At 47.9% G+C, this 24,083-nt stretch overlaps 1 protein-coding gene across 3 annotated transcripts in view; it reads right to left on the reverse strand.

The window, feature by feature from the left end:
* SPRED2 (sprouty related EVH1 domain containing 2) overlaps positions 1-23,870 on the reverse strand; it is a 112,790-nt gene extending 88,920 nt beyond the window's left edge. The window contains exons 1-3 of one of the 3 annotated variants that reach the window (XM_074341243.1): positions 23,462-23,870; positions 20,304-20,967; positions 9,543-9,662 (exon numbers count right to left, since the gene is read on the reverse strand). Coding sequence is in view for 2 of the 3 variants with exons in the window: in XM_074341240.1 (XP_074197341.1) it covers positions 20,304-20,329 (26 nt within the window). In the remaining variant the exon portion in view is untranslated. Of the gene's footprint in view, positions 1-9,542; positions 9,663-20,303; positions 20,971-23,461 lie in introns of those variants that run through there. The other 2 variants (XM_074341240.1, XM_010963771.3) reach the window with 2 other exon arrangements.
* Between the last annotated feature and the right edge of the window lie 213 nt (positions 23,871-24,083).

The following is a 24,083-nucleotide window of genomic DNA, read 5'->3' on the forward strand; positions in this document are numbered from 1 at the left end:
ACCACATCCTTGGCTGGTGCAGGATGGCACGAGGACCCCGAGGGGTCCCGCCTGTTTTTCTCACCGGCTGCCAGAGCCTCTGGGCCTCCTTCCTCCTCCTGCTGCTCTCCCCAGGCTGCCAGCTCTTCACCCTCCCCAGAAGCAGAGGCTGGAGGGCCCCACCCCACCCTGCGCGTGTCCCCACCAACCCACCTGGCCAGGACAGCACCCTACCCTGGAGCCATCCCTTCCTCATGTTTCAGCAGTGGAGCCAGCGGGGAGGGCAGGCAGGGTCAAATGTATCCTCCCCCCTCAACCTAATTCCCCTTGTTCTGAGAGTACTGGGGGACTAAGCTCCCTCCAGACGGCCAGCATTCATCCATCCATCCATCCATCCATCCATCCAAGGGTGGGAGGGCCCAGGGGCCACAGAAGGTTCCTTGTGCTCCTGCCCTTCCAGCCTCGCCAGGCCTGGGCGACTGCCCCCACCCCCCATACCTGCTCTGGTGCTGCTGAGAAAGGCCGCTCTCCAGCAGTAATATTTTATAGTCACTCCCTCCGTCCCCGGGGGACGGCGTGCGGGCGGGACTTTCACCCCGTGCCTGGACACGGTACCAACTTTGATAGATTTCTACACTGAGGTTTGAATTCATATCGTCTGAGTTGCTTTTACCTCTCTATACAAAAATGATTTTGAAGATTTTAAAAGATGTTTCTTTTTGTACTCTACCCCAGTGTGCACCGCCACTGGTCCTGTGGGTGACGGTGGCTGTGGTATATGGGGTTTGCCTTGTACTGAGGGCTTGGGGTGGGGAAGCAATCTGTATTGTATTTTTTCTTAGCACAAGCAGGTAAACTGGGAGCAGCTGTGTGACTCCCCTGCTTTAACTTCACAGCTCACCTGGACTGTTTTTATAAACTGCTGTATTCCGAAAAAACCCTTACTGCCCAGGCCCGCAAACTCTTCACTGAAATTGGCCTTAAGGGTGTCTTGCTCTTTGGGGCCCAGAATTCCGAACCTCATCCATTCTGTTTCTGAGGGAGGAGAAGGGGGAAGTACATTTTGGGGGCACTGCTTCCCAAGTAAGCCATTAGGAGTGTCCGCTTCCCTTTGAACTTTCTGGCAACAAAGAGAACATTCTCAGCCTCCTCACTGCCTCTCTGGAGCTCTTTCTTCTGCCTTCTCAGGAAGCTAGTATCTGATTTTCACCATTAGCCTCGTTGATTCCACTGGGTGCATTATGTCCCCAAGTTTCCTGCCCTCCCTGGAGACTGGAGGCCTGGGGGGAAAGAGCCCAGGTTGTTGCAAGGGGGCCTGATAAGATTCTGGGCAGAGAGACAGGATCCTGCTGAGACAGCAGGAAGCTCCCAGAGTGCTCTCCCCCAAGGATGAAACAGGCAGGGCTCTGGTTCCAGATACAGCAGAAGCTGAGTATGCTATGGTCCTGAAGAGGGTCCCTCCTTGGTGGCAGGGCTGGGAGCAGCCGGGGTCTGGGAAGGTCAGCCAGGCACCCCCCCCCCCCAGGTCTGATGTCTCCATTCCTACCCATAGGCCTTACTGCTCTGTTTACATTGACCCGCCCCAGGTCCCTCCCCTAGAGGGCATGGGTTTCAGAGGTCCATCCTCTGGGTCAGTGGTTATTTGATGATTTGATTTTTTTTTCTTGTTTTTTCTTCTGTAAACTTATAACCTGGCTTTCCCCCATTTCAATTTCTGTGATTTATGCCAACAAAGTTTGCCATTATTTAAAAAAAAATTTTTAATCAAAAAAAGTATAATTTCACATGCAGACGCCAAAGAACTTGCACGCATCCTAGCCAGGCTGTCTCTCTTCCCTGCCACGCCGCAATCTCCAGCATGGTCATGGCATTTCATCATACCTTCTTCTCAGGCACTTTCCTTTCTCTTGCTACTTGTACTCCCCATCCTAGTTCTTAACCTCGAGAGATAAAAATGGTTCCCAAATCAAACCAAAAGAGGACCTAGCTTTCTGCTACTAAGGAAGAGACTTTTACAGGTGAGAAGCTAGGCTGAAAGCTGTCAGGCACAGAGTCTGCAGCTATGACTTTTCCATACCTTTCACTGGGGGAGCGGGTCTCCGTGCAGGGCGTCCGGCTGGCTGGCCTCTGGCTGGGGTTCTGGCCGCTGCAGCGGGACCTGAGGCTGTTTGCTCTGGGTGCCTTCACTGTGGAGAACCTGCCAGCTGAAGCTGAAACTGCAACTGCTAACCCTAAGTGTTGGCTCTCTCTCAGGGCTTTCCTGTTTTACGTTCTCATCATCATCATCAGCTACAGCTGACACCCATTTTTCAATTGACCGCTTTCCACGTACCAGGCGCTGTGCTGAGCATGTAACCCAGGTTATCTCGTTTAATCCTCCAGCAAGTCTTTCAGGCATTACTCTCTGCAGACAGAGAAATCACAGCTCTGGACCCAGGCAAGACTCATCCACCAGCAGGCTCTGAAAGCAACACTAAGGGAGACTGAGTTTCCCTGCCCTTCTTCCCAGCATTCCTGGGATAGCCCAGCTGCCACCAGTGGAAAGGGTGATTTGGTCAGTTGCAAAAAGTGCTAAAACTGCATCACTTAATAGTTACTTAAATTACTTGCTTTTAAACAGCACTCCTCACATGATGACCTGTCAAATGGCACTTTAACTGTGTGCTGTGCCAGGCCACACATGTGCAGGCTAAGCAAAGTTAACTGGTTTGAAGGGTCTTGTAAAACTAAACTACAACAGGGGACAAAAGTTAGGGATGGAATGTCGGCCTGAACAGCTCACTTCCTTGCCTTAATTGGCTTCTATCTTGGTGTTAATTGACTCTGAGTTAAGAGCCTTTCATATAAATCGAGGGAAGCTGACCTTTGGAGCGCTGGTGACTTGTTGGGTAAATATCTCTTTATGGACTTCATAAAATGCAGATTGTGTAAACACACACTCAGGAACTATTAAAAGCACTGGGTGGCTGGGGTAAGGCACAAAGGTGGCCTTTAATGCTCCTGAGTACTCAGTAGTTGGACATGTAAGAAAACGAACATCAAGGATATGATTACAATTTCGGAAACAGAACTCAAACTCTGGCTTCCAGGCAGAGGAATCACTTGGGGAGCCTGTCAATAATACAGATTCTCTGGGCCATGTGCCCAGAGAGGTTGATCCAGGAGGTCTGGGGGGGCCGCTGACATCTGTATTTTAACAAGCCCTGCAAACTACCGACTCTGAGTAGGTGGCCTGGCACCAGCTTCAAGAAACAATGATTTCAGTGGTATAAGCAGCTCACCCACCTTCTCACCTGGTCTTCTGCAGTCCTGCCAAACAATACCACTCGGAGAACATCCCAGACTAAAGTCCTTCGTTCAGAAGTGGAGAGATGCTTTGGAGCAGGTGGGAACTCCCTTCCCCACCCTGCCCAGCACACCAAGAGCCAATAACTGACGCCCAGTGAGTACTCAGGCTGGCACCAGGAGAGCCTCCTTTCTGCCTCTGAAAGGGAGAGAGATCTACTCCTCTAAAGCCCAGAGCAGCTGATGGTGATCGGCACATCTATTAAAGGAAAATCAAGGGTGCAGACTCTGTAGGGCGGAACGCATTTTCCAGGTGAACAGCCTTGTTCCTCCCCCCTAACTGCAGTCCCCCCACCCGAGACTACACGGAGAGGCCAGCATCCACAGCATCTGTGAGTCTGTGGCATCTGGAAAAGCACCTCCAGTTCTGGGCCCGTTTTACAAGAAACACGGCTAAACCTGAGCACTGATAAGGAGACCCGGGCGGCATCTGGGCAGCGGAAAAGAAGAGGCACTGCCTCCGTGTACCAGCGGGGCGGTCAGCACAGCCGAGAACTGGCTGTCACTGAGGACAGTGCTTCCACAGAGGGACTCGCCTGGGATCAGGGCAGCGTACCCGAGTCACCAGGCACAAGGCTCCGTTATCTAGGAAGAGTCTGAGCTGCAGGGCCATCCGGGGAGGCAGCACAACGCCTACCTCCCAGCTCCCTGAGTTGCTAAGATCTTCAGATGCTGTGTTACAATCCTGGGTAGGGGGCTGTGCACTTTCACGTGAACAAACGTGCTTTCGACCACGAATAATCCTTTCTCCAGAGCTTATCAGGACAACCTGTTACAGCATGTTTTTCCCGCTGGACACACAGATTGCCGAATTAAGTATCAAACCTGAGTATTCCCCAGGCCAGAAACTGTCAAATCTGTAAACATGGGTTTACATTTACAGTGAGTTTATGAATAAGCAGAGATTATCAACAACCAAGGATGAGTATCTGCAGGTTAAGAGTTAGTTTTACTGAAAAATTCATGGAAGCTAGAGATGTTGCTAATAGCCCCCCTGTAGGTGCGTGCCACCTCAGAGACACCGACAGTGCAGCGGGCACCCACGTGCTACCAGTAAAACGACTTAAAGAGGAAAACAGCAAGTCTTACCAATAAGAAAAGGGGCTAATATCTTCAAAGGACAAGCTGTTTTCTCACAGACATGGCCTCAGCATACATTCATTCTCATGCGTTTGTTTGAATTAAGGGATTTCTTCATTCCCCCGCCAGGTTAGAAATTTGCTCATCTCCAAACAGGAAAGGAGGCCGGGCGGACTGGCTTGTTTGGTTTTTACACGTGTGAGTAGCACATTTTTTTTTGCATTATCATCCTCTGAAGCGGGCCCTCCTGCAGTCCTTGAAATGCACCGAGGCTCTGGATGAGGCGTGCTGCCCAAAGCTGCCTCCCCTCACCCCTGGTCCGCCTGTCTGGGAAAGGCCCATCAGCCCCCCAACCCACCACCAAGTTCCTGCACAACTGTTCAGAGCTTTCTCAAAGGTTCCATCCCCTTGTCAAGATGCTCTAGTCTAGAAAGAAACACACAGACTCATCAAATGCAGGAATCTTTAGGAAATACAAGGCCTAATCTCAAAGTCCATCTGCCTCCAACTTCTGTGAGGGGAGCCTTTTTGGAAGGAGGGGCAGGAGCGCAGGAGACTAGGCACAGATTGACAGGAAGCCGGAGATCTATAAATGAGGATGTGAAATAGGAGATGCGGTGTCTGTGACCCACTGGCCTTGGGAGTTGAGTTCAGACTGCCATTTTTCCAGAATGAAGTCTTTGAGTTCTTATTAAGTCATTAGTTGAGCTGATCCCATTAAAAAAAAATTTTTTTTCAGCTGTAGCAAAATATACACAGCATGAAATTTATCATTTTAACCATTTCCAAGTGTATGGTTCAGTGGCATGAAGGACATTCACATCGTTGTGCAAGACTGTCCCATGTTCAAATGTGCCTTTCATGTTTTCTCCTAAGATATTGAAACATTTTTCAGCCTTTCCCACGTCTGCATGTGGTGCCACACTTCTGGGTGACAGGCTACAATCTTAAAACCTGGCATCAGTTTTTGTTAGAGACATCTGTTTTAAGTCAATGAATTTTCGTTTCTAGGTAAAAGCATATGATTCTATAGCTCTGTTTTCCTTTAAATTCAAACAAATTCTGGTCCCACATTAACAAAGTGTTGTCAAAAATCAAATTCAAGAACTATTTCTGTTTTCTGTAAAATAACTGGCCCCACTTCACCCCCCCCAAAAAAGAGGGCAAAATTTAAAAGAAAAAACTCCTATATTTACTCCTTTAACTATGAAAATAGCTAAATTCGTAGCCTAGAGGCATGTGTAGTACATCACTAAGGAAATTGAACAAAAATTATTAGGGCTTTTAAAGTTTTAGCCAAACCTTTTTAAAAAGTTAATTTTTTAAAATTCATAATTTTAGACAGCTGTAGGCGATTTTTTTGTGTGCTTTAGAATGTTTTTTATTAAATAAAAGACCTCTTGGGTCCACAATTAGAATATATTTTTTATTTTCTTGTGTGATCTCGCTTCACTTGGAACATCAGTTTGGTACCTTCCTCCCTAAGAGATTATTTGCTACCTAACTTGAATGAGATGGAACCAAGAGGAAAGAGCAGGAAGGGAAGGCGTAACAGCCCCCTCCCCTGACAGGGATGTGCGTGGCCTTTGGAACACCCTTCTACATGACAGGTGACTCAGGATAAATTAACAGGTAGTGATAAGGGAATCTTTTTTTTTTCCTTTGGCGCTACCACTGACACACAACATTGTATTAGTTTCAGGTGTATGTGATTTGCTATCTGTATATATTGCAAAATGATGACCACAGTTAAGTCCAGTTAACACCCACCACCCAGGGGCGTTAGTCTTTTAACGAGTAATGTTCCTTGGGCAGTGCCGTCTTGGTTGGTCACAGCCCTCTAGATTTGGTGGGTGTTCCCCTCTTTCAAACCCTGATGAGTCTGTGACACATCAGAATCTCCTGGATCTTTTGAAATACTGACCCAGGGTGTGAGGGTGAAATTCTAATGCAGTTCGTCCAGGGAGGAGACAGGTTAAGAGTGGAAAGATGGACAGGTGTGGTGCCCTATACAGAAAGCATCCCAAACCAACCCTGGATATGCTCCACTTTGGGCCTCTTGTTACACTGAGAAATTGCCTTTGTTAGGACAGTGGTGGGTGGGCACGGAGGGGGGTTCTGTCTCAGGCTGCATGGGAGGGGTGGAGGCTGGACCACACCGGCCTATTCTCCTGGTCACTGTTGTATTGCTCCATGTGGAACAAGAGGCATATGGCAGGAGGGATCAGCAGGTAAACCATTTATAACCAAGCCACCCTGACCATTTGGATGATCCAGAAGCGCTGCAACATGGAGCCTGAAACTTCACAATGCAATCTTTAGGCTCACGAGGGACCCTTCACTCTAGGAGTAAGAAGGATGCCCAGCTGATGAGGATTAACAAACGGGTGGAGTGGGGGCACAGAACCCCAAGAGAAGGAAAGTTTTTAAAAAAATTTTCAGTTTTGTTAGGTAGAATGGTTACAGTTTGCACATATATAGTATATTGCATGTAAATACATATACACAATATACTGCACATACTTTTAAAATTTACATGTATGTACTGTTCATTGTTTCTAAGAACGTTTAGAGCTTTAGCTTTTTAAACTTACAGTTATCAAAGGAATAAAGCCAACCACAAAATTAGAATTAATTCAATAAGACACATACACCCCCGCTACTGACAGCAACATTCTTTATAATTGCCAAGATATGGAAGCATCCCAAGTGCACATCAACAGATGAGTGGATAAAGAAGACGCAACATAGCAACATATATATGTAACGGAATACAACTCGCCCGTAAGAAAGAAGGATATTTTGCCATTTGTGGCCAAGAAGGAAATTTTTTTTAAAGTACCCGCTTCCTATCCTACACGAGCAGTATGATTCATCTTATTATCCCAAGAGGAGTCCTGAATGAGAGTTTCAAAGCAGGATTAAGAAATGAACCAAGTGCCACCATGTCAAGGTGGGGTGTGTCCTCCCAGCCTGTCTGCCAGACGGCAAGCCCTTGGGAAGAGTGTGTCTTGGTTTGGGGGTTGCTTCTACATGGCCATCACATTTCCTCGCTGTGTGATTCAGTATGAAGGATCATTTCAGCTTTATCTGGAGTTAACCTATGGGGCAGCGACCTTATAAAACCTTAAAGTAAAAAGCTACCGTAAAATGTAATGGCCTATAATGAAAAAGAATGTGAAAAGGAATGTATGTGTGTGTGTGTGTGTGTGTGTGTGTAACCGAATCACTATGCTGTTTGCCAGAAATTAACACAACATTGTAAATCAACGATATTTCAATTAAGCAAAAAAAGCTACCATAAAAAATACTCATATGGCTGGCTGGTCAACTATTCCCTCCATCTCTCTGCTGTAACAGCACCTGCTGGCTTAGAAGCGTGCAGTTCTCACCCAAACCGCCACCCGTCTCATGCCGGCACCCACCAGCCCGCCACCCCCACCCCTGAAACCTGCATATCAAATATTACTTCCTGCTGTCTATGACCACGCCGCCTTGGCAGTTAAGATGAAAAGTAAACACATGGGGGGGGGCGGTGCTGGAGCTGGGAGAAGGGACAAGCGTAGATAATGTTTCATAGACTTTTCTGCTAGCTAGCACCCAGGTGCAAACACCTTGGAAGGTCACATGTGTTTCAGCTTTTCACCTAAGGGCTCATCTTCTCTCCCAGGATGGAGAGCTGAGGGAGGCCCACCTCTACCTCCTGTTCCTGAAACACACCCATGGAAGCTGTCCCTGGGGACCCATGTCTGTTACCCAAAGGCAAGCTACATGGGAACAGCATCTGACAGCTCACCTATCTCAACCTGGTGCAGGGGCTGACCAAGGCTGGCAATCTGTTCAGTGTTGAAGGTTCCCTGTCAACATGGGCTACATTTATCTGAACCAAACAGGTTCCCACCATCTTTTTCCTGTCTCCTGAGGGTTCAACAACTCCAAGGTAGCAACTGTCGTAATGTTTAACAGAGCACCCAAAACAGGTCTGGAATCAAGGCCAGATGACATCTGCCTGCTTACAAATCCCAAGCCACCAACTAGCTGTGTGACCCTGGGTTTGTCACTTGAGCTCTCTGGATCGCAGTTTTTCTGGAAAAGAAGGGAGTTGGCATTTTCCTAAGATCCTCTCCAGTTCTACAATTTTATGGTCAAGTTGCAACCATTTTACTTCAATGAGAAAGGGCAAAGAATTCTCCACTTCACAAGAGCAATTTCAGCTGAGCGGTGCCATGTTCCTGCAGAAGAAACGATGCTAAAAACAAACGAAAACAAAACCCCTCACTCGGTTTGTTACCAGCCTGTAAGTTTGATCTACAAAGTAAGTTGATTCATTTTGTTTCGAATTTCACATCCCCATTTGACTATCTTCCAATAAACTTAAGGACAACCTTTTTGAGACAAGGGTTCCTACAGCAGTGCCTACTGCCTTTCATTAAAGCCAGAAGGAAAGCCCTGCCCAGATACGGAGGAACCACAATTACTTGTGGCCTCCCTGACTCCAGCCTAGCCTGCATCCTCTAACTAGTTTGCATTTACCGATACATCACTTTAATCATTTCTCTGCTTCAAAACTTTAAACAGCTCCATTCTACCTAAAAAACAAGTCCAAGTACCCACTTTGTTAGCTTGGCATGTAATAACCACCCAAATTTAGCCTCACCTGACTGGACCAGCTCTTTTTCCGAGCTCTCCCAGCATAAATCCAGAGGTGGAGCTTCCTTGTCTGTGGAAGAAACCTTTGGACACAAGATGCCTCCTCTCCAACTTGCCTCACCTGCCCCTCTCCCCACCATCCTCACCACCATCTTCATCTGAGTCCTCTAAAACCCAAGTCCCACCTGGTTGAAAGTGAACTCTCCCCTGGCTAATGCAGCCAAGAGGTATTTTAATTTCTTCTTTCTCCCTATTTTAAAATAGAATATTATAAATTAGAATAAAAGCTTTCTTTTTTTTAAATAAGAACTCTCCTTGCAAAATTTGGAACATGAGTTCTTCAATATTATGATATTTTTCAGTCCCTTTATTTCAGAGATGAGAAAGCCAAGTCCAGGGAAGCAGCTCGACATCTTGCCAAAGGTCAGAGAGCACGTTAGTGGCAAAGAAGTGATGGAAATCTAAGTGTCCTGACTCCCAGAACTTACTGCACATGGCAGCTGGGCACCCGTCTTCTCTGCTACTCGGTATCCATTCAAGAGCTTCTAGTGGTGGGTGTATCCTCTTTTCCACAATACAACACAGCACAGGTGTTCGATAAATGCTGACTGCAAGAGGGGAAAGGGGGGAGAGCTGGAAGACATAAGATGCACTCCCCCAGGCCCCCCTCCTGTAAGAAGACCCAACTTTGTGCTAAGTCTGGTGGGGGGCAGCAGGGGGGATGTCCTGACTCATTTTCAACCCCCCCACCCCATCCACCTCCAACCAATGTCCTCTGCTTTCCTTCAGACCCTCCACCCAGTCCACCCCAGAGCATGCATCCCCTACAGAATGACCACACTTACGTCCTTACACCAGAATGAGGGTCACAGCTATGATTTCCAACTTTCTAAAAGTACTCAAAGGCAGAAAATTCAAGGACTAGTCTCCCTCCCCAGGGATTACAACTATATTTTTTAATAACTGAGTTGAGAAAAACACGACAAACATCCACAGTGAATTCAGTCATATTTTATTGAGGTTGCATTTTATTATTCTATAAATGTAGCTACATACATTGAAAGAGAGTAATACATACATATGGGTGACATTATGGGCATATTTGGTTCATGAACAACACTCGGAGTGGTTATGTGTCCCCAGCCACTTTTGGGCAACTGCTGGGTGATGGCATTAGTTCAAGACTTCAGAGGGAGGTATCTAAATGCTGGCAAGGGACCTTAAGTCTCTGATCACCTTCCTCTGAAAGAAAAATACAACAGGCGAATGCAGGTACAACCGGAGAGGGTCTGCAGTCAGCTCGTTCAGATTTCCTGTTCCATCTGCCTTCTTGTTGGAGTTATTACCATCACAGGCATTGGTATTTTTAGCACCTCTTTTTAAGGGGGGGAACAAAGGGTCTCTCCTTCCTTCAGTCCTCTGGGCTGTTCTTGGCTTTCCGAGCAATGCTGCCTCAGGTGGAAAGCCACTTCCCGACTCTTATTCCAGTCTCTTCCCCATCTCTCACCAGGAATTATCTCTAAAGAGTGAGTTGCTGACAAGTGATGGATAATTTGCATTTTAACCCTATTCAAATTTGGGTAAATGGTTTAATATGCATGCTAATATTCTATCATTATTCCAATTAAGGAAACTATTATGTTAAAGTGTTTAATCAGGAGAATTAGGGAGAACTCCAGACACCTAAAATTAACCTCTAATAGTCTTGACATTCATTTCATTTAAGTGCAATTTGCCAAGCTATAAGCAACTCCCCGCTCAAGACTTCTGCTTAGGCACGTGGGGATTCCTGATAAGACCTAAGAGCAATTCATTTCCTAACTAGATTGCTGTCTAAAAGAATAAACGAAAAGGGCTGCAATCTAAACACAATCAAATCCCCAAGCAGCCACATTCCAGAAGACTTAAACACCATCATCTCGATCCCCAGGAACAACAATGCTATTCGCATCAGGAACAACACAACCACTTCCTCTTTCTCTGACCTTCTCTGTTTAATTACTTCCTGTGATTTCTTCTAGGGCTGACTGTGCCTGCTTCCAGGGCAGCAGGCTTTCCATGCAAGACTAACGTCTCTGGAAGGTGCAGAATGCTAGCTGCCGACGGACAGAACACACACAGAGGGCTGGGACTTCCTACTTCTTTTTAGGGTGGATCTCTTGGGCCACCTGACATTCACCAAGAACTTTTTTAAGCCGTAAGAAAAAAAGAAAAAAAAAATTCTTCCGGGACCTTCCCCTCTAAAATCAAGCTATACCTCAAAGTTGGAAGTCTTGCCAAGAATGGTGATGGGCAGGACCTTGAAAAATCTCTCTCCTTCTTGTCCAATGAGCTTCTTCGATAGATTCCAAATGCCAAGTACGTGAGGTAGCCTTTGAAGACACAAACCTGGCAGCTGGGAGCTCACTGTCGTCACAGCCACAGACAGGCTCTTGCTGTTCAAAATGTGGTCCCTGGATCTGCAGCTCCAGGAGCACCTGGAAGTTTGTTAACAGTGCGCACTCTCAGGCCTTCCTGAATCAGAATCCTCGCTGCACAAGATTCCCAGGTGATTTCTTGAGCACGTTCAAGTTTAATCCTCCTCTCAAAACAGCTTAGGCTAAAACACAGGTCCAGGAGAAAAGGGTGATTTGTTAGCCATCCTGCTCCCACACACTTTCCATCAAGGGTGAGGGGGCTGGTTCTCTTTCCAAAGGAGGTATCTGGAGAGCTGCTCTTTGTGTCCGTACAGAAGAGGCCAGCCCAGGGGGCCCTGGTTCCCTACTCCCACACAGGAATACAAGGAAGAGATGTCACCTGGAAGTTCTGACGTGTTTACAGGATTCTAAATGAGCTCTAACTTCATTCACTCCATGGTAATATAAATCAGGCTGTCCACGCAGCACAATTTCTTTGTACGCAGAAACCAAGGCGCTGTGAAATTATGACACATAATGCTGTTCTACAGACGTCAGGTATGAAGTCAAAGGACCTGGGTAAAAATAACAGCGCTTGTTCGGTGACCTCAGAAAGGATACTTAACTTTGCTGAATCTTTTCCTCACCTGTAGCTGTGGATGCTTCGGACTGCTGGATTTATTCCATCTATGTGTGAATGTGCAAGTGTGTGTACACAAAACACATGCACATGCACACGCACACACACATACACACACTTTCACCCAAAAAACAACTCAAAGAACTTGTTGGGGGATTCTGAGAAGGGCAGGCAGTTCCTTTAATGCTCTGGAGGAAGAGTTCCCTCCACCCCAGATCTGGGCGTCCCAATGCCTGCAGCTCGAGGAGGAACCCTGCAGGGGAAGGGGAAGAAGGGAAGCACCTCTGGCAGCCAGTCAGTCCATCATCCAGGCGGTGCTGTTCTCAACCCTCACGGCAGATGCAAGTGCCCAGCACCCCAGAAAGTAAGCTCCCCGAGGGCAGAGGCTCCCTGAGTCACAGCTCGGGTCCTGTCTGGCACACTGCACACAGTAAGTGAATGGCACGCCACAGCTAGTCACCCCCTCTCCTCAAGCCTCACCCCACTGCTATTTATTTTACCCACAAGATAATTTACACAGGGCTTTGCAGTTAGCGTTCAAGTATGCTCTAAAGTCAAGTTCTTTAGATTCAAAGTCTACCACACTCCACATGGACACCTGTAATCCTGTATCTGCCCACTTTCCGTAGTAGAAAAGACATCTAAGAATGGATGCTAAGGGCCTCAAAGCTGGTTTGCAAACTGCAGGCTCCTGATCTGAAACCTGTTCACCTGTCCCCCTAGTGGGAGAAGGCAACCACTAGGCCTTCAGGGCTGGAAGTGACGCTGAGCCGGGGCACTCCATCCTGGCAGAGCAGACCTGTTTTGGAATTCTGAGCCTGAGAAAAATCCCAGATTTGATTTAATCTATTAAGCAAAGGAGAGAAATTTAACGAATAGGTCAAGACTCGCTTCACACTTACACAGCTTTAAAAGGTCTGTAAAAATGAGTAGAAGTCCTGGGATGTTGATGATTAAATTAAATCTCTGGTCCATCATCCGCTATACTCCTTGGCTGGAGATACAAAATGCAAACACCAACATGGCAGGCAAGCAGACAAAAACAAGTCATAAGCCAACTTACTCCTAAGAGAACTCTGGGCCCCACCTAGCCTATTGATTCTTGTTTTAGACAGAATTTGAATGCTGCTGGTAATAAGATTTCTAGACCACAGACTGGCAAGAGAGTGAAGAATGCTACTATAGGTAAGTACCCTCTTCAGTAAGAGTCAGTAGAGGGCAGAGGCAGGGTGTGACCCCAAAGCCCACATTTCTTCCATTACCGTCATGGCAGCCTGCCCATCTCGGCAGTTTTGAAGAAAGCAACGTCAGAGTCTTTTTGGATGCAGGTACAATATGAATAATCATTTAATTTTTTACATAAGGTAAAACTATTTTTCAATTAATGAATATTTACATTAGCTAATCAATAAACGTTTGCAGAAAGCCTACTGTGATCTCGGCATTCTGCCAGACTATGGGTATTAGGGTCAATAAGCTATTATTCCCACACCGGGAAGGGCAGACGGGCCAAGCTTCTCTGTGCATGCTCAGGGTGGGATGCAAATACAAAATAAACAGTGCTTATCTGAAAAATCAATACTGGAGGCCAGGGCCAAAGCAATGCAGTGCGAAAAAGAAATACGAGGAATAAATAATCAAAATGAAAGACAAAGATGTCAGTATTAGTTGAACTAGGAAAGACAATTAAAAAAAAAACTTCGCCTGATAATTAAGTTTTAAGCATTCATGAATGGACCACAGGGAATATTGCTAAAAATGGAAACAACCAGATTTGAAAAATCATTATTTCAGTACAAAGAGGAGCCAAAGCCATACATTTTGGAAGCTGCCCGTGTTGTTCTAATCTCTTCAATCCCTAGTGCTAAATGCCAGGGTGAAGTCAAAATCCACTTCTCCGCTTCTCTGCTCTTGGTGCAAGTAAACACAGAAGTGTTGTTTTTAAATACATACTCAACCACCCTTTGAAAGAGAGTATATAACAGAGGCATGATTTGCTATCTTGGCTGCAGTGTGCCCCAGGTGAACATACTGCTGACAAAGATGACCTGAGAAATGAATTGCTATAAACAGCTGCTCTTTAATTTAGCCAACCCCTCTGCCAGTTAATATCAAGTATTCACTGAGATCCTGGCCTGACTTCCTTTCCGTGACAGGTGATATGTCAAGCTGTGGGAACAAAGTTTCATGCCTACCCAGGGCAAGCATACAGAAAACGCATCTTGCTTCCCAGAGCATGGTGTGCACCAGTGCAAAAGATATTCCTTCTACTCCGCGGACTAAAAGCCCTAGGAAATGCTTTTAAAAATCATCAATGTTCTATCCTTAAACATTGATTAAAAATAGTTACACACTGATTTAAAATATTTACGAGAACAGTTATCAAGTTTATCAATATGACTGGGTCTTTAAAAAAAAAAAAAAAACAAACCCAAAACAGCCCCATTTACTTAAGAGAATACAAGCCAAAACAAACAACTGAACACAAAAACTTCCTGCTCTGCCTCTATTATCATGTTCAGTTTCTGAGGATTTTTGCTGTTAGACTGTGTATTTGTGTTCAGCCCCGTAACACAGGGACTATGCCAATACTGGAGTTCACCAGCACAGCTGTCTCCAACTTCAAGTGTCAAGACACCATAAGAACCCTGTAGCTACAGCAAATTGCTAATACTGTGATTTCTGCAGAGATTCTCCTGCAGAGGCAGAAACACAGGCCCTGGCTTATTGCATTGAGGATCTTCCACTTCTCAGTTCCCCCAACAGTGCCTGGAATCAAACTGGTTTTGAGTCGTCAATCACAGATCACCACCACCAGCTAGTTCTGCACCCAATTTCCACAAAACACGTCAAGGGCTTCATGTGAACGTGGAGCTTCTCCAAAGGAGGCTTATACACATCCTAAGTTAACCAAATCCAACAATTGTCATGATTGCATTAGTCAGCAGGGACAAAACTGCATTTTAAAATAATTAAATACATTTTTTAAGTTCAATAGATGTTTATTAAAAGCAGCCACAATGTGCCCAGTGGTGTTAGGCCAACAACTAGAAAACTAGGCAGTTAAGAGGTAATAATCCTGAATCCCAAAAGCTCCTATTCCAGGACAGAATCTGGGTATAAGCCCAAATCAAAATGGTGATTATATGCCAGACGATGGAGGGGGAAATGCTATAGAGTCAGTGATCTTGACTTACTCGCGGTGGGGAAAGTCTAGGAGGACCTCATAAAAGGAATGCCCCAGGGCTGGTTGAGGGGAATGAGCAGAATCTCACTTGTTGAAGGAAAGGAAGAAAGAAGAAGATTTCAGAATAAAGAGCACGAGCAAGCAGACTGTTGAGGCAGAATAGTTTCGATACTCACACCGATTCACTTATAATACACTTTACTGGTTAAAGGAACTGGAGAGCAGAGGGGATCAGCTACAGCTAGAAAGGAGGCAGCATTTGTTAAGATCCCTGTGGAAACGGACCCAGCAGGTGGAGGTTAGTCCAGGCCCACCACCTAACAAGACGTACAGCCTTGCAGCAGGAATTTAATTTTACACAGTAACAGTGTCTTTATACAATGACAACGTCCTAGCTTATAAGCTTGTTAAGGTCTTTCCAAGTTTTCTGTTTTGCTTTGCTTTGCTTTCAAGATTTTCTGATGAACAAATCAAGATTCCAATTCTGAATAGTCAACTCCATGTTTTTAACATTTAAGGATTTTAAGTAGAGTGGAAACACACTCCCTTTTTTTAAGGCTAATACAAAGAGAATGGATCAATAGTTATTGTAATGGGTCTAATTCCCACAACTGTTATTTCAATGAATGTAGATCTAACATTCCAGTAATAACCAACCCTGAATTCACACTCCCATTATCTTAAGGTGTATGGCAGAATTCTCAAGCCCAAGTTTATTCAAATTCACTTTGATTCAGTATGTGCGTCATAGCATTTTCAGGGAAGATAAGGGAAGTGAAAAAAGTTATGGCAGTGACAGACTGTCACCAATTCAGAAGAATAAGGGACAGCATGACTGGCAGAAATGGTGTGAGCTCTGAAGTCAGTATGACTAAGGCTGCCACCCTCTCCCCTTCTGAGACAGTACCTCATGCTGGTTAAAAACAATCCTTTCTGAGCAAGGCTGCTGGGGTTACTTAACTGCTCTGGGCCTTTGTTTTGCCATCTACAAATGGAGGTAATAATGCTATCTACTGCATAGAATTGCTGAGAAGACTAAATGAATAAACTGCTATAAAAAATATTAGCTGTCTTCGACAAGTGACTTTACTTAAGCTTCCATATCAGTTAAATGGGGTGACAACCCCTTCACACGTCTGAAAGTGAGCCTGTAAGAAATCTATCCCAGCGCCCAACAAAGAGCTGACACCAGACACCTGTGTTATTCGTGGTGCCGGCTGTAAGCTTTACACGGGCTAGCTCATTGAATTCCCACAGCAACTCCATGAAATCAGTCGTATTTATTGCCATTTTATTCACTCAGATAAAACCAAGGTGAGATACAAAAGTAACTTGCCTTATATCAGAAAGTGAGCAAACGGCTAAGCATTGAGTCTTAAGTGCACATTACAAATGAATTTAAAGCAGGATTGTTGGCCCTTGTCTGAAATAACCAGTTAGAAAGACACTTTTCAGTCAACTGAGACTAAGAGTTACAGACATCAGGGAATTTATTCTTAATTTTATTAAGTGTCATCATGGTATTGTGGTTTCATGGCAGAGTAGGCTCATCTTTTGGAAGGTAAGCTCAAGTAATTGGAATATAAGGGTTATAATGGCTAATTTCTTTGAAAAGTTTCAGCAAAAATATTTAAGCCTTTTTTTTTTTTAATGGGAACCCTTTCAACATTAAGGAAAATACAACTGAGGGCTGAGCTACAAATCCATTCTCAGCAAGATGTGTGTTGCAGAGAAGGGTTCATGAACCAGACAGAAAGCTGAATGGTAGCCCGGTGTCTCCTGAGTTACAGCTCATTTGAGAAGGGTTTCTTCATTTTGTCTGCAAATTTCCAAACCATTCATAGCAATGATTGCATGCTTTAAAGATACAGATGAAATACACATGATTTAAAAAAAATTTTCCACTCCCTGTGTACAAAAGACCACTTTCAATAGTTTGTTGATGCTCTTCAATTTTTCAATTATAAAAAAAAATCTGTAGAGTTGGAAATCTTAACATGCATTTTTACCTGGAGTGGGATCAAAAAAGGATCAGGGTATCTTCTATGTGGAAACTATTGTTTAAGACCATCGGTGAAAAGGGCAGGCAAGCTTTCCTGAATTTATGAGCATATATATATATATTAGAGGAGTTTTAAATCGACATGGAAAAGAACAATAGAAGATGAAACTTGTTTTTTTAAATTAAGCATGATTTTACCATTCTGAGTTACTATATTCTGATCAAGATAGTTAAGTACCTGTATTGTTTAATAAAAGCCTTAAATATATGTGGACTATCAGGAAAATGTTTTATCTAAGGCACAAATATATCCCCCAGTCTCCAGTTTGATTACCTCCCTATAAGTAACATACCTTGCCTACTTCCAAAAGGAACCTCAAACCACTAGATGAGAAAACAGGCGATCAAAACGCACACAGAGGAGGGGTAAATAAACCTAGCAAAAACCTAGGCTAATATGGCACCATAATCAAGCAAAAATTTTAGCTCTGAGCTTCCTGACAGTGGTAGGAAAACAACACAAAAGCAATCACAGCAAGCTCTGTAACTCAGACAGAAACCTTCTTCCCAGCACCAGCATTTAAGAGGAATTTTTCAGATGGGTCATTACTTAAGAACATTGAACAATATAATGGACAGTGTCCACAAATGGCAGTTTACATACAGCCTGTCTTCTTACCAGGCATTTCATGTCTCATGACAAGGTCATTACATTAAAAGTAAACCCAAGAAGGCCAGAATGCTGCAGCGGGCTACGGTGCCACAGCTTTCTGATTCTCTAACTGAAACCAGAACCTATACTCAAATATCCATTGTCTCAAATGGGCTTGACAGCAGTTGGGGCAGCTGGTTCCATGCTGAACTGCTGTGAAAGCCTGGAAGAGAGTTTTTTTAATTTATTTTTTGCTGGTGATCCCATCTGAAATCCTTTTGCTTTGGATAGCAGACGGGAGGATGCAAAGCTGACATGCCTCCCCGAAAAGGGAGAGGCCAGGCCAGTATTCCCAAGAGCTGGAGCCAAGGAACCCAATCTAGGGTGGTGAACCAATCTCCAACCAGCCCAGAGCATGGCAACCGTCCCTCCCTGCTACTACTGCTCTTTGTGTGTGCAGGGACAAACAAGGACCCGTAAAAATACCTGTTTATTAGTCAACTCCAAAAGGGGGCAAGGCCCAGCAGTATATCCCTCCCCCACCCCAACCTGTATTTCTGCCCTAGAAGGTCAACATTTTTCATTTTACCATTTAAAGATACAGTCTATGAAGGCAAAGCAAAAGGTCTAAAATACACAGACCAGCAGATGTGGTGGGACAGCCACAACACGCACACCAGGCAGTATCCTCTCCAGCTACGTACGGAATGGGTGTCCAGCAGACCAGGGGTAACTGCAACCAAAGCTCCCTGGGGACCCACAGAAAGGAAATTCCCTTTCCCAAACACCAGTCCTCCCAACACCCCCTCCCGCCCAGCCTGGCAAAAGCAGAGACCAAAGAATAAAGGGGCATTTAAAAAAAAGTGAGTAGATTCTTAGAGCACAGCATTCTGTCACCTGCTGCAAGAGAAGCCCTCCCTGCCGGCCAGCCCTGAGTCACTTCCCCTCTCTGCACTGAGTCCCAATGCTCGCGGGGGCAAAAGACCCACGGTGTCTGGCGCTGGCTACCCGCAGCCCCCACAACCCTGCAGACACGCGCGGGGCCTCCCTCCAGGCACGTCCCCACGGCTGCCCACCGGCTCTCCGCGCCCAAGCCAAAGAGCACCAGCTGGCGCCACCGCTACCTTAGCTAATGGCAGCACTGAATGAAAGAAGCCGAGGCAGGCTCCGGATTTATGAATGTGCAGGGGAGGAGGGGAGGGATATCATGTGACAATAAAGGAGAGCGTCTTATTCACAAAAAAAAAAAAGTGGCTGGTGGCGGGCACAGCCGCTGAGCAGCGGCGGCCACTGCGGTGCGGTGACCGCTCGGACCCGAGGCGGACAACCTCAGGCGCCGGGCTCGGTAGCCCTGCCTCTGTAGCACCCGCGATCGGAAACGCCTCGGGCGGGGGTGGGAGAAAGCCAAACCCGACTCGGCGACCGCGGGGCCGGAGGAGCTGCACCTTGGCTCAGGGCTGGAAAAAGACACGGGTCCCTCGGGAGGGCAGTGGGTCCGCCCAGGAGCCCCTCTCGAAGCGCCCGGAGCATTGTTCCCCTCGGGCCCGCGGGCTGGGCACGCACGCCTGTGCACGCGCACACACACAGATACACAGACACACATACAGATGCATACACAAGCAAGCCCGCAGCGCGCTGCCCCTCACGCTGCCGCCCGCCCCCGCCGCACACCCTCCGATCTGCCCCGCGAGCACCCCGGACCCCGCGGGGCGCCAGTCCCGGGCCCGCCAGCGCATGCACACAAACTCATATGCGCCGCGGAACCCGGGGCGGCTCCGCACACCGGCCCGCGCGGGGACCCCGGCGCACGCAGACCCCCGCGCAGCCGGTGCCCAGTCCTCCCTTCGCTCCGCTGTGTTTTTTATGAATGAAAATGTGGTATGCAAATGAGAGCGATTCAAGAAAACGAAATGGCGGAGCCTGGGCCCCAGTGGGCTCCCGAAAGGACCGCGGGGCGAGCGGCGGGGCGGGAGAGTCTCAAAGTCACCACGTAAAAACCCACCGACTCCAGGAAACCAGAGCGGGGGTGTCAAGTCTTCCGCTCCAGCCGCCGAGGATCTCGAGGGGAGGGGTATTTGTGAGTCCCCGGAGAGGGAGCCGGGACCGCCCCGAGGTCACCCTCGCGCCCTTGGCCCCCGAAGCCGCCACCAGCCCAAGGACCCAAGGCGCGCCCCCGCCGGCCCGCAGCAGTTTTTGCCCCCTCCTCAATTCAACAACAAGGGGGGAAATCTCGAGTCCCAAACCCCACAGGCCAATGAGTCGCGGCACCCCACGCCAAATTCACCCAACCAATGTCCCCGCCCGCGTCCTCAGCCCCGGCCCCCACGCTGCCCCCGCGGGGCACACTCGTCCCACCCAGCGGCCAAACTTACTCGTCCGGGTGTGTTTCTTCGGTCATTTTCCTGTTCACCTAGACGCCTGTCCCGCGGCGGGCAGCTTTGCTCCCTTCATCTTCCTGTCCGCTCACCCCCCTTTCTTCACATCTCCGGAGATCGCCTGATTTGGTTGGAGAGGGGGGGGCGGCTAGAGATGAAGGGGGCGCCGCAGAAGGCAGAAGGGGAAGCAGGGTGACCGGAGTGCGGGGTGAGGTCTGAGGAAGGGGTGCACAGGCAAGCTTCGGGAGGAGTAAGCTCCGCAGCGCCGAGGGGCGAGGCGGGCGGGGACTCCGGGGGCTCGGGAGTCCGCGGAGGGGAGAGATTTGGGCAGGGGACGGCGGTAGGGGAGAGGAGGAGAAAAACAAGCGCGCCGTGAAGCGGCGGGGACTGCTGAGAGCAGGAGGAGAGGGCCGGCCGCGGGTGGGGGCTCTGCCCGGGGTCGCCCCCGGGGGGGCCGGGCCAATCACGGTTCCGGGGAGCGGTCGGCGGCCGGGGGAGGTGCGCCTGGGAGGCGGTGCAGGGCGCCCCGTCCGAGCCCCATCTCTCGACTCCACCGATTTACTCCATATTGGATTCTCACCGCCGCCAACAGGAGGAGGAAGTAGGGCGGAAGCGATGACGTCTTCCCAGCGGCCAGAGGTGGTGGAGTGCAAAAAGCTTCCTACTTGCGACCGAAAAAAAAAAAAAAAGGAGAAAAAAAAAAAAAAAAACTTTGTCCCGCCTACTGAGCATGCCCGGCTTCCTTTCCCCCTCCCTCCCGGCTCCCACTCCCGGAGGAGCCCCGGAGCAGAGTTGTTTGCACTGTGTCTCTCTGACTCCGGATCCTCTTAGTTAGCGCTCCGGGTTTTAAGATGCCCGAGAGGAGGGAGGAGGCGGCAGCTCGGGACTCGCACACATCTGGCTCCCGTTTGGTTCCCTCCCTCCTTTCAAACCCCTGGATTAAAAACCGGAGGGCGGGGAAGAGGGGGGAGATATGGGGAGTTCAGGGGAGGGCCGGAGGGGTGCTCGCGCTCTTAAGACCAACTACCCTCCCACCGTGGGGCGGGAGAGTGGGGGCGGCACAGGTGCCTTTGCCAAGGTTCTGAATGGCAGAGGCTTTTCAGTTTCACGTGAATCTTGAGCTCTTTTTTGCCTCGTTAAGGGAACGGACATTTTTAAGGAGCCATTATTTGTACATTAAAAAAGGGTAAATCCAACACAGCCCAGAAACATCTGCATTTCAGTAGAAATAATGGACTTTCTCAGGTTAAAAGGTAAACCCAAATATGTTTTTTAAATTATTCAGTAAATTTCTCTCGAGTTTAGTGGAGGATGGCCCTCGTCTCAGGCCCTTGAAGGCCACAGTTCCTGGGGGAGAGGTTGCCCGCTGCCAGTGAGATGCAGTGATGGAGAGCTCCTCAAGCCCACTCCCCCCTCCCCTTTGTCTTTAATTTTTTTTTTTTTCCTGCCTTGGCATGGGACTCTGGGCCTAGGTGGTGCTCTTCAAAGCAGCACTGTCTAGACAATGGGCAGGCAACATGCACAGTTGCACTGGGATCTTTGCTTGGCATGATGCTCTGTTGTTGCAGTCTTGAAAGTCATTAGTGTTTGAACAACGGGCTCCATATTGTTACTTCGCAGTGTGTCCCATAAATTCCATAGCCATTGGATAGCTTCTTCTGGGGCTTGCTAGGAAGCAAGAGATACTGTCCCTGCCCCTTCCTGCTCTCCAAGTGCAGTAGACTTTTCTATGCTGAATGTGCCAAGACACTAGACAGAGACTTTTAATAGCAACCACTGAACAAATTAAGAGATTAAATATATGCCTCCAATGTAGTATACCTAAAGGGTATACGTATGCATTTGGAGAGCCACAAGTACTCCAAAGATAGTAAGAGTTTCACCTTGAGTCAGGGAGAAACTAGTGGTTTACCCTAGGCTTCGTGCTTATCACAACCATAGTCTCTGTGGACATGGATTGGGGTTCACCCACATTTGATGCTGATTGATGGTGTGTGGTGGTGAAAAGTGCATTAGACAGGGGAGAACACCTGGGTTCTGGTTTTCCCCTAGCAGTCCTGAGACTCCGAGTGAGGCTTTTATCAATTCTTCAACTTCTTTATAAACAGGGATAACAAAGAAGCAAGATCTTGTTGTTGTCTAAGTCCCCATAAGGATAAGGCAACTACCCAGTTCCCACTTTTGGCCATTGTTGCTTCTCAACAATGTTTGAAAGAGTTCCCACTCAGTTATTCCTGAACTTCCAGGAACATGGCCATTTTGTCCATGTCAAAATTATCCACCCAATAGTCATCTCTTTGGCTCCACCCTCCAGTTCCAAAGTGCCCAAATGGCAAGGTGGCAGGTGAGGTGATTATTAATTTCTGCAGATTGGCAAGCTGAATCTGTGTCATCACAACTCCATTCATCCAGCTCCCTGCTAATAGCAGTGAATGACTCATCCAACCCTGGGACTGGGCAGCCAGAGGAGTAAAGGGAAACTTTCTAAGGTTCAGGAGTCACCAAGTCCCCACTTGGATGTCCTGGTGCCAGGCTTCAGCAGGTCTTTAGGCTCTCTGAGCTTCGGGTTCGGTGTCTGTAGTGTCAGGATGATCCCCACAACATAGGGTTGTTGGGAGGATTAAATGGCCATAGAGTGAAGGCACTGTGCTAAACACAGGGCAAATAGATTAATGGCAACCCTTTCTTCCCTCTAGCCAGTGGATTACAGATGCTCCCCCACCACTCCCGGTCCTTTATGTTCCTCTAAAGAAAACCTTCCAGTTCTCTTCTGCCTTGTTCATTACCCAAAAAGAATCTTTTGATGAAAATGTTCCTAGCAGGTCACCCCCCTTCCCCTGCCAATTACTGTGACTCCTACAGTTTCAAAGATAAATGCCGTTATTGGGCGAATAACTCAGATGTTTATTGATCTGAGTATCAAGGTATTATCAAAGTCTACTGGATTGTCATGAGAATAGGGAGTATCACGGATTTAGGGCTTAAATTTAATGTCATTGTCGTATCCTCATCTGTCCCCCACAACCAGCAAAATAGGGAGCAGGCAGCTCTGAACACGATCAAATCAAGGGTGATAGTACAGCTTCAAAAGTAATGTCGATCTGCTTACAACTTCACGCTAACCCAGCGGAGCCCCCAGCAGGACCCCCACTTACCCGCCTCTCAATCTAGAGTCCGGGGCGGGGGAGCACCCCCTCCTGAATCCTCCCCGTTGACCGCCAGGAAAGCCCGGAGCCCGGAACCGGAGCGACCCTCGGCGGCGGTGGGACGGGCATGCTCAGTAGACCCGCAGGTCTTGTTTCACTCGGAAGCGGGCCGCGGCCCCCGCCCCTTCCCTCCCCGCACGGGCGCCGGGAGAAGCGGACATTTTCTCCTTCTCAGCAAGCCGCTGTCTTTCGTGTCCTTCGCCCCATCTCTGCGTCCTCCCAATTCTCTCCCGTAGGGGTCTGGTAGGGTGGGGAGTGTAGATCTCCCAGGGGTGGGCTGGTGATAATCATTCCCCTCTCCTGCGGGGGTCCCGGGGGTGCGGGGTGATCAGGGGAGGACTCCACTGTGCCGTAAGGTTTGTGCCGCCCGGCCGCGGCCGGCAATAGCTTCCCACTGCAGCGGCGCCCCGGCTCCCCGCCCCGCGAGGCGCGCGCAGCTGCGCCCTGCCTGTCCTCACCTCACCCCCATTCTGCCCCTTCGGTATTTCTCAATGACCGGCGCTCGGAGGACACTTCCGACCGGGAGGGAGCGGGTATCATTAGCTCCCGCTTTATCAGTTCCTTCCGGTCT

Source organism: Camelus bactrianus, chromosome 15 (genome assembly GCF_048773025.1).
Source record: "Camelus bactrianus isolate YW-2024 breed Bactrian camel chromosome 15, ASM4877302v1, whole genome shotgun sequence".
NCBI classification, from domain to species: Eukaryota; Metazoa; Chordata; class Mammalia; order Artiodactyla; family Camelidae; genus Camelus; species Camelus bactrianus.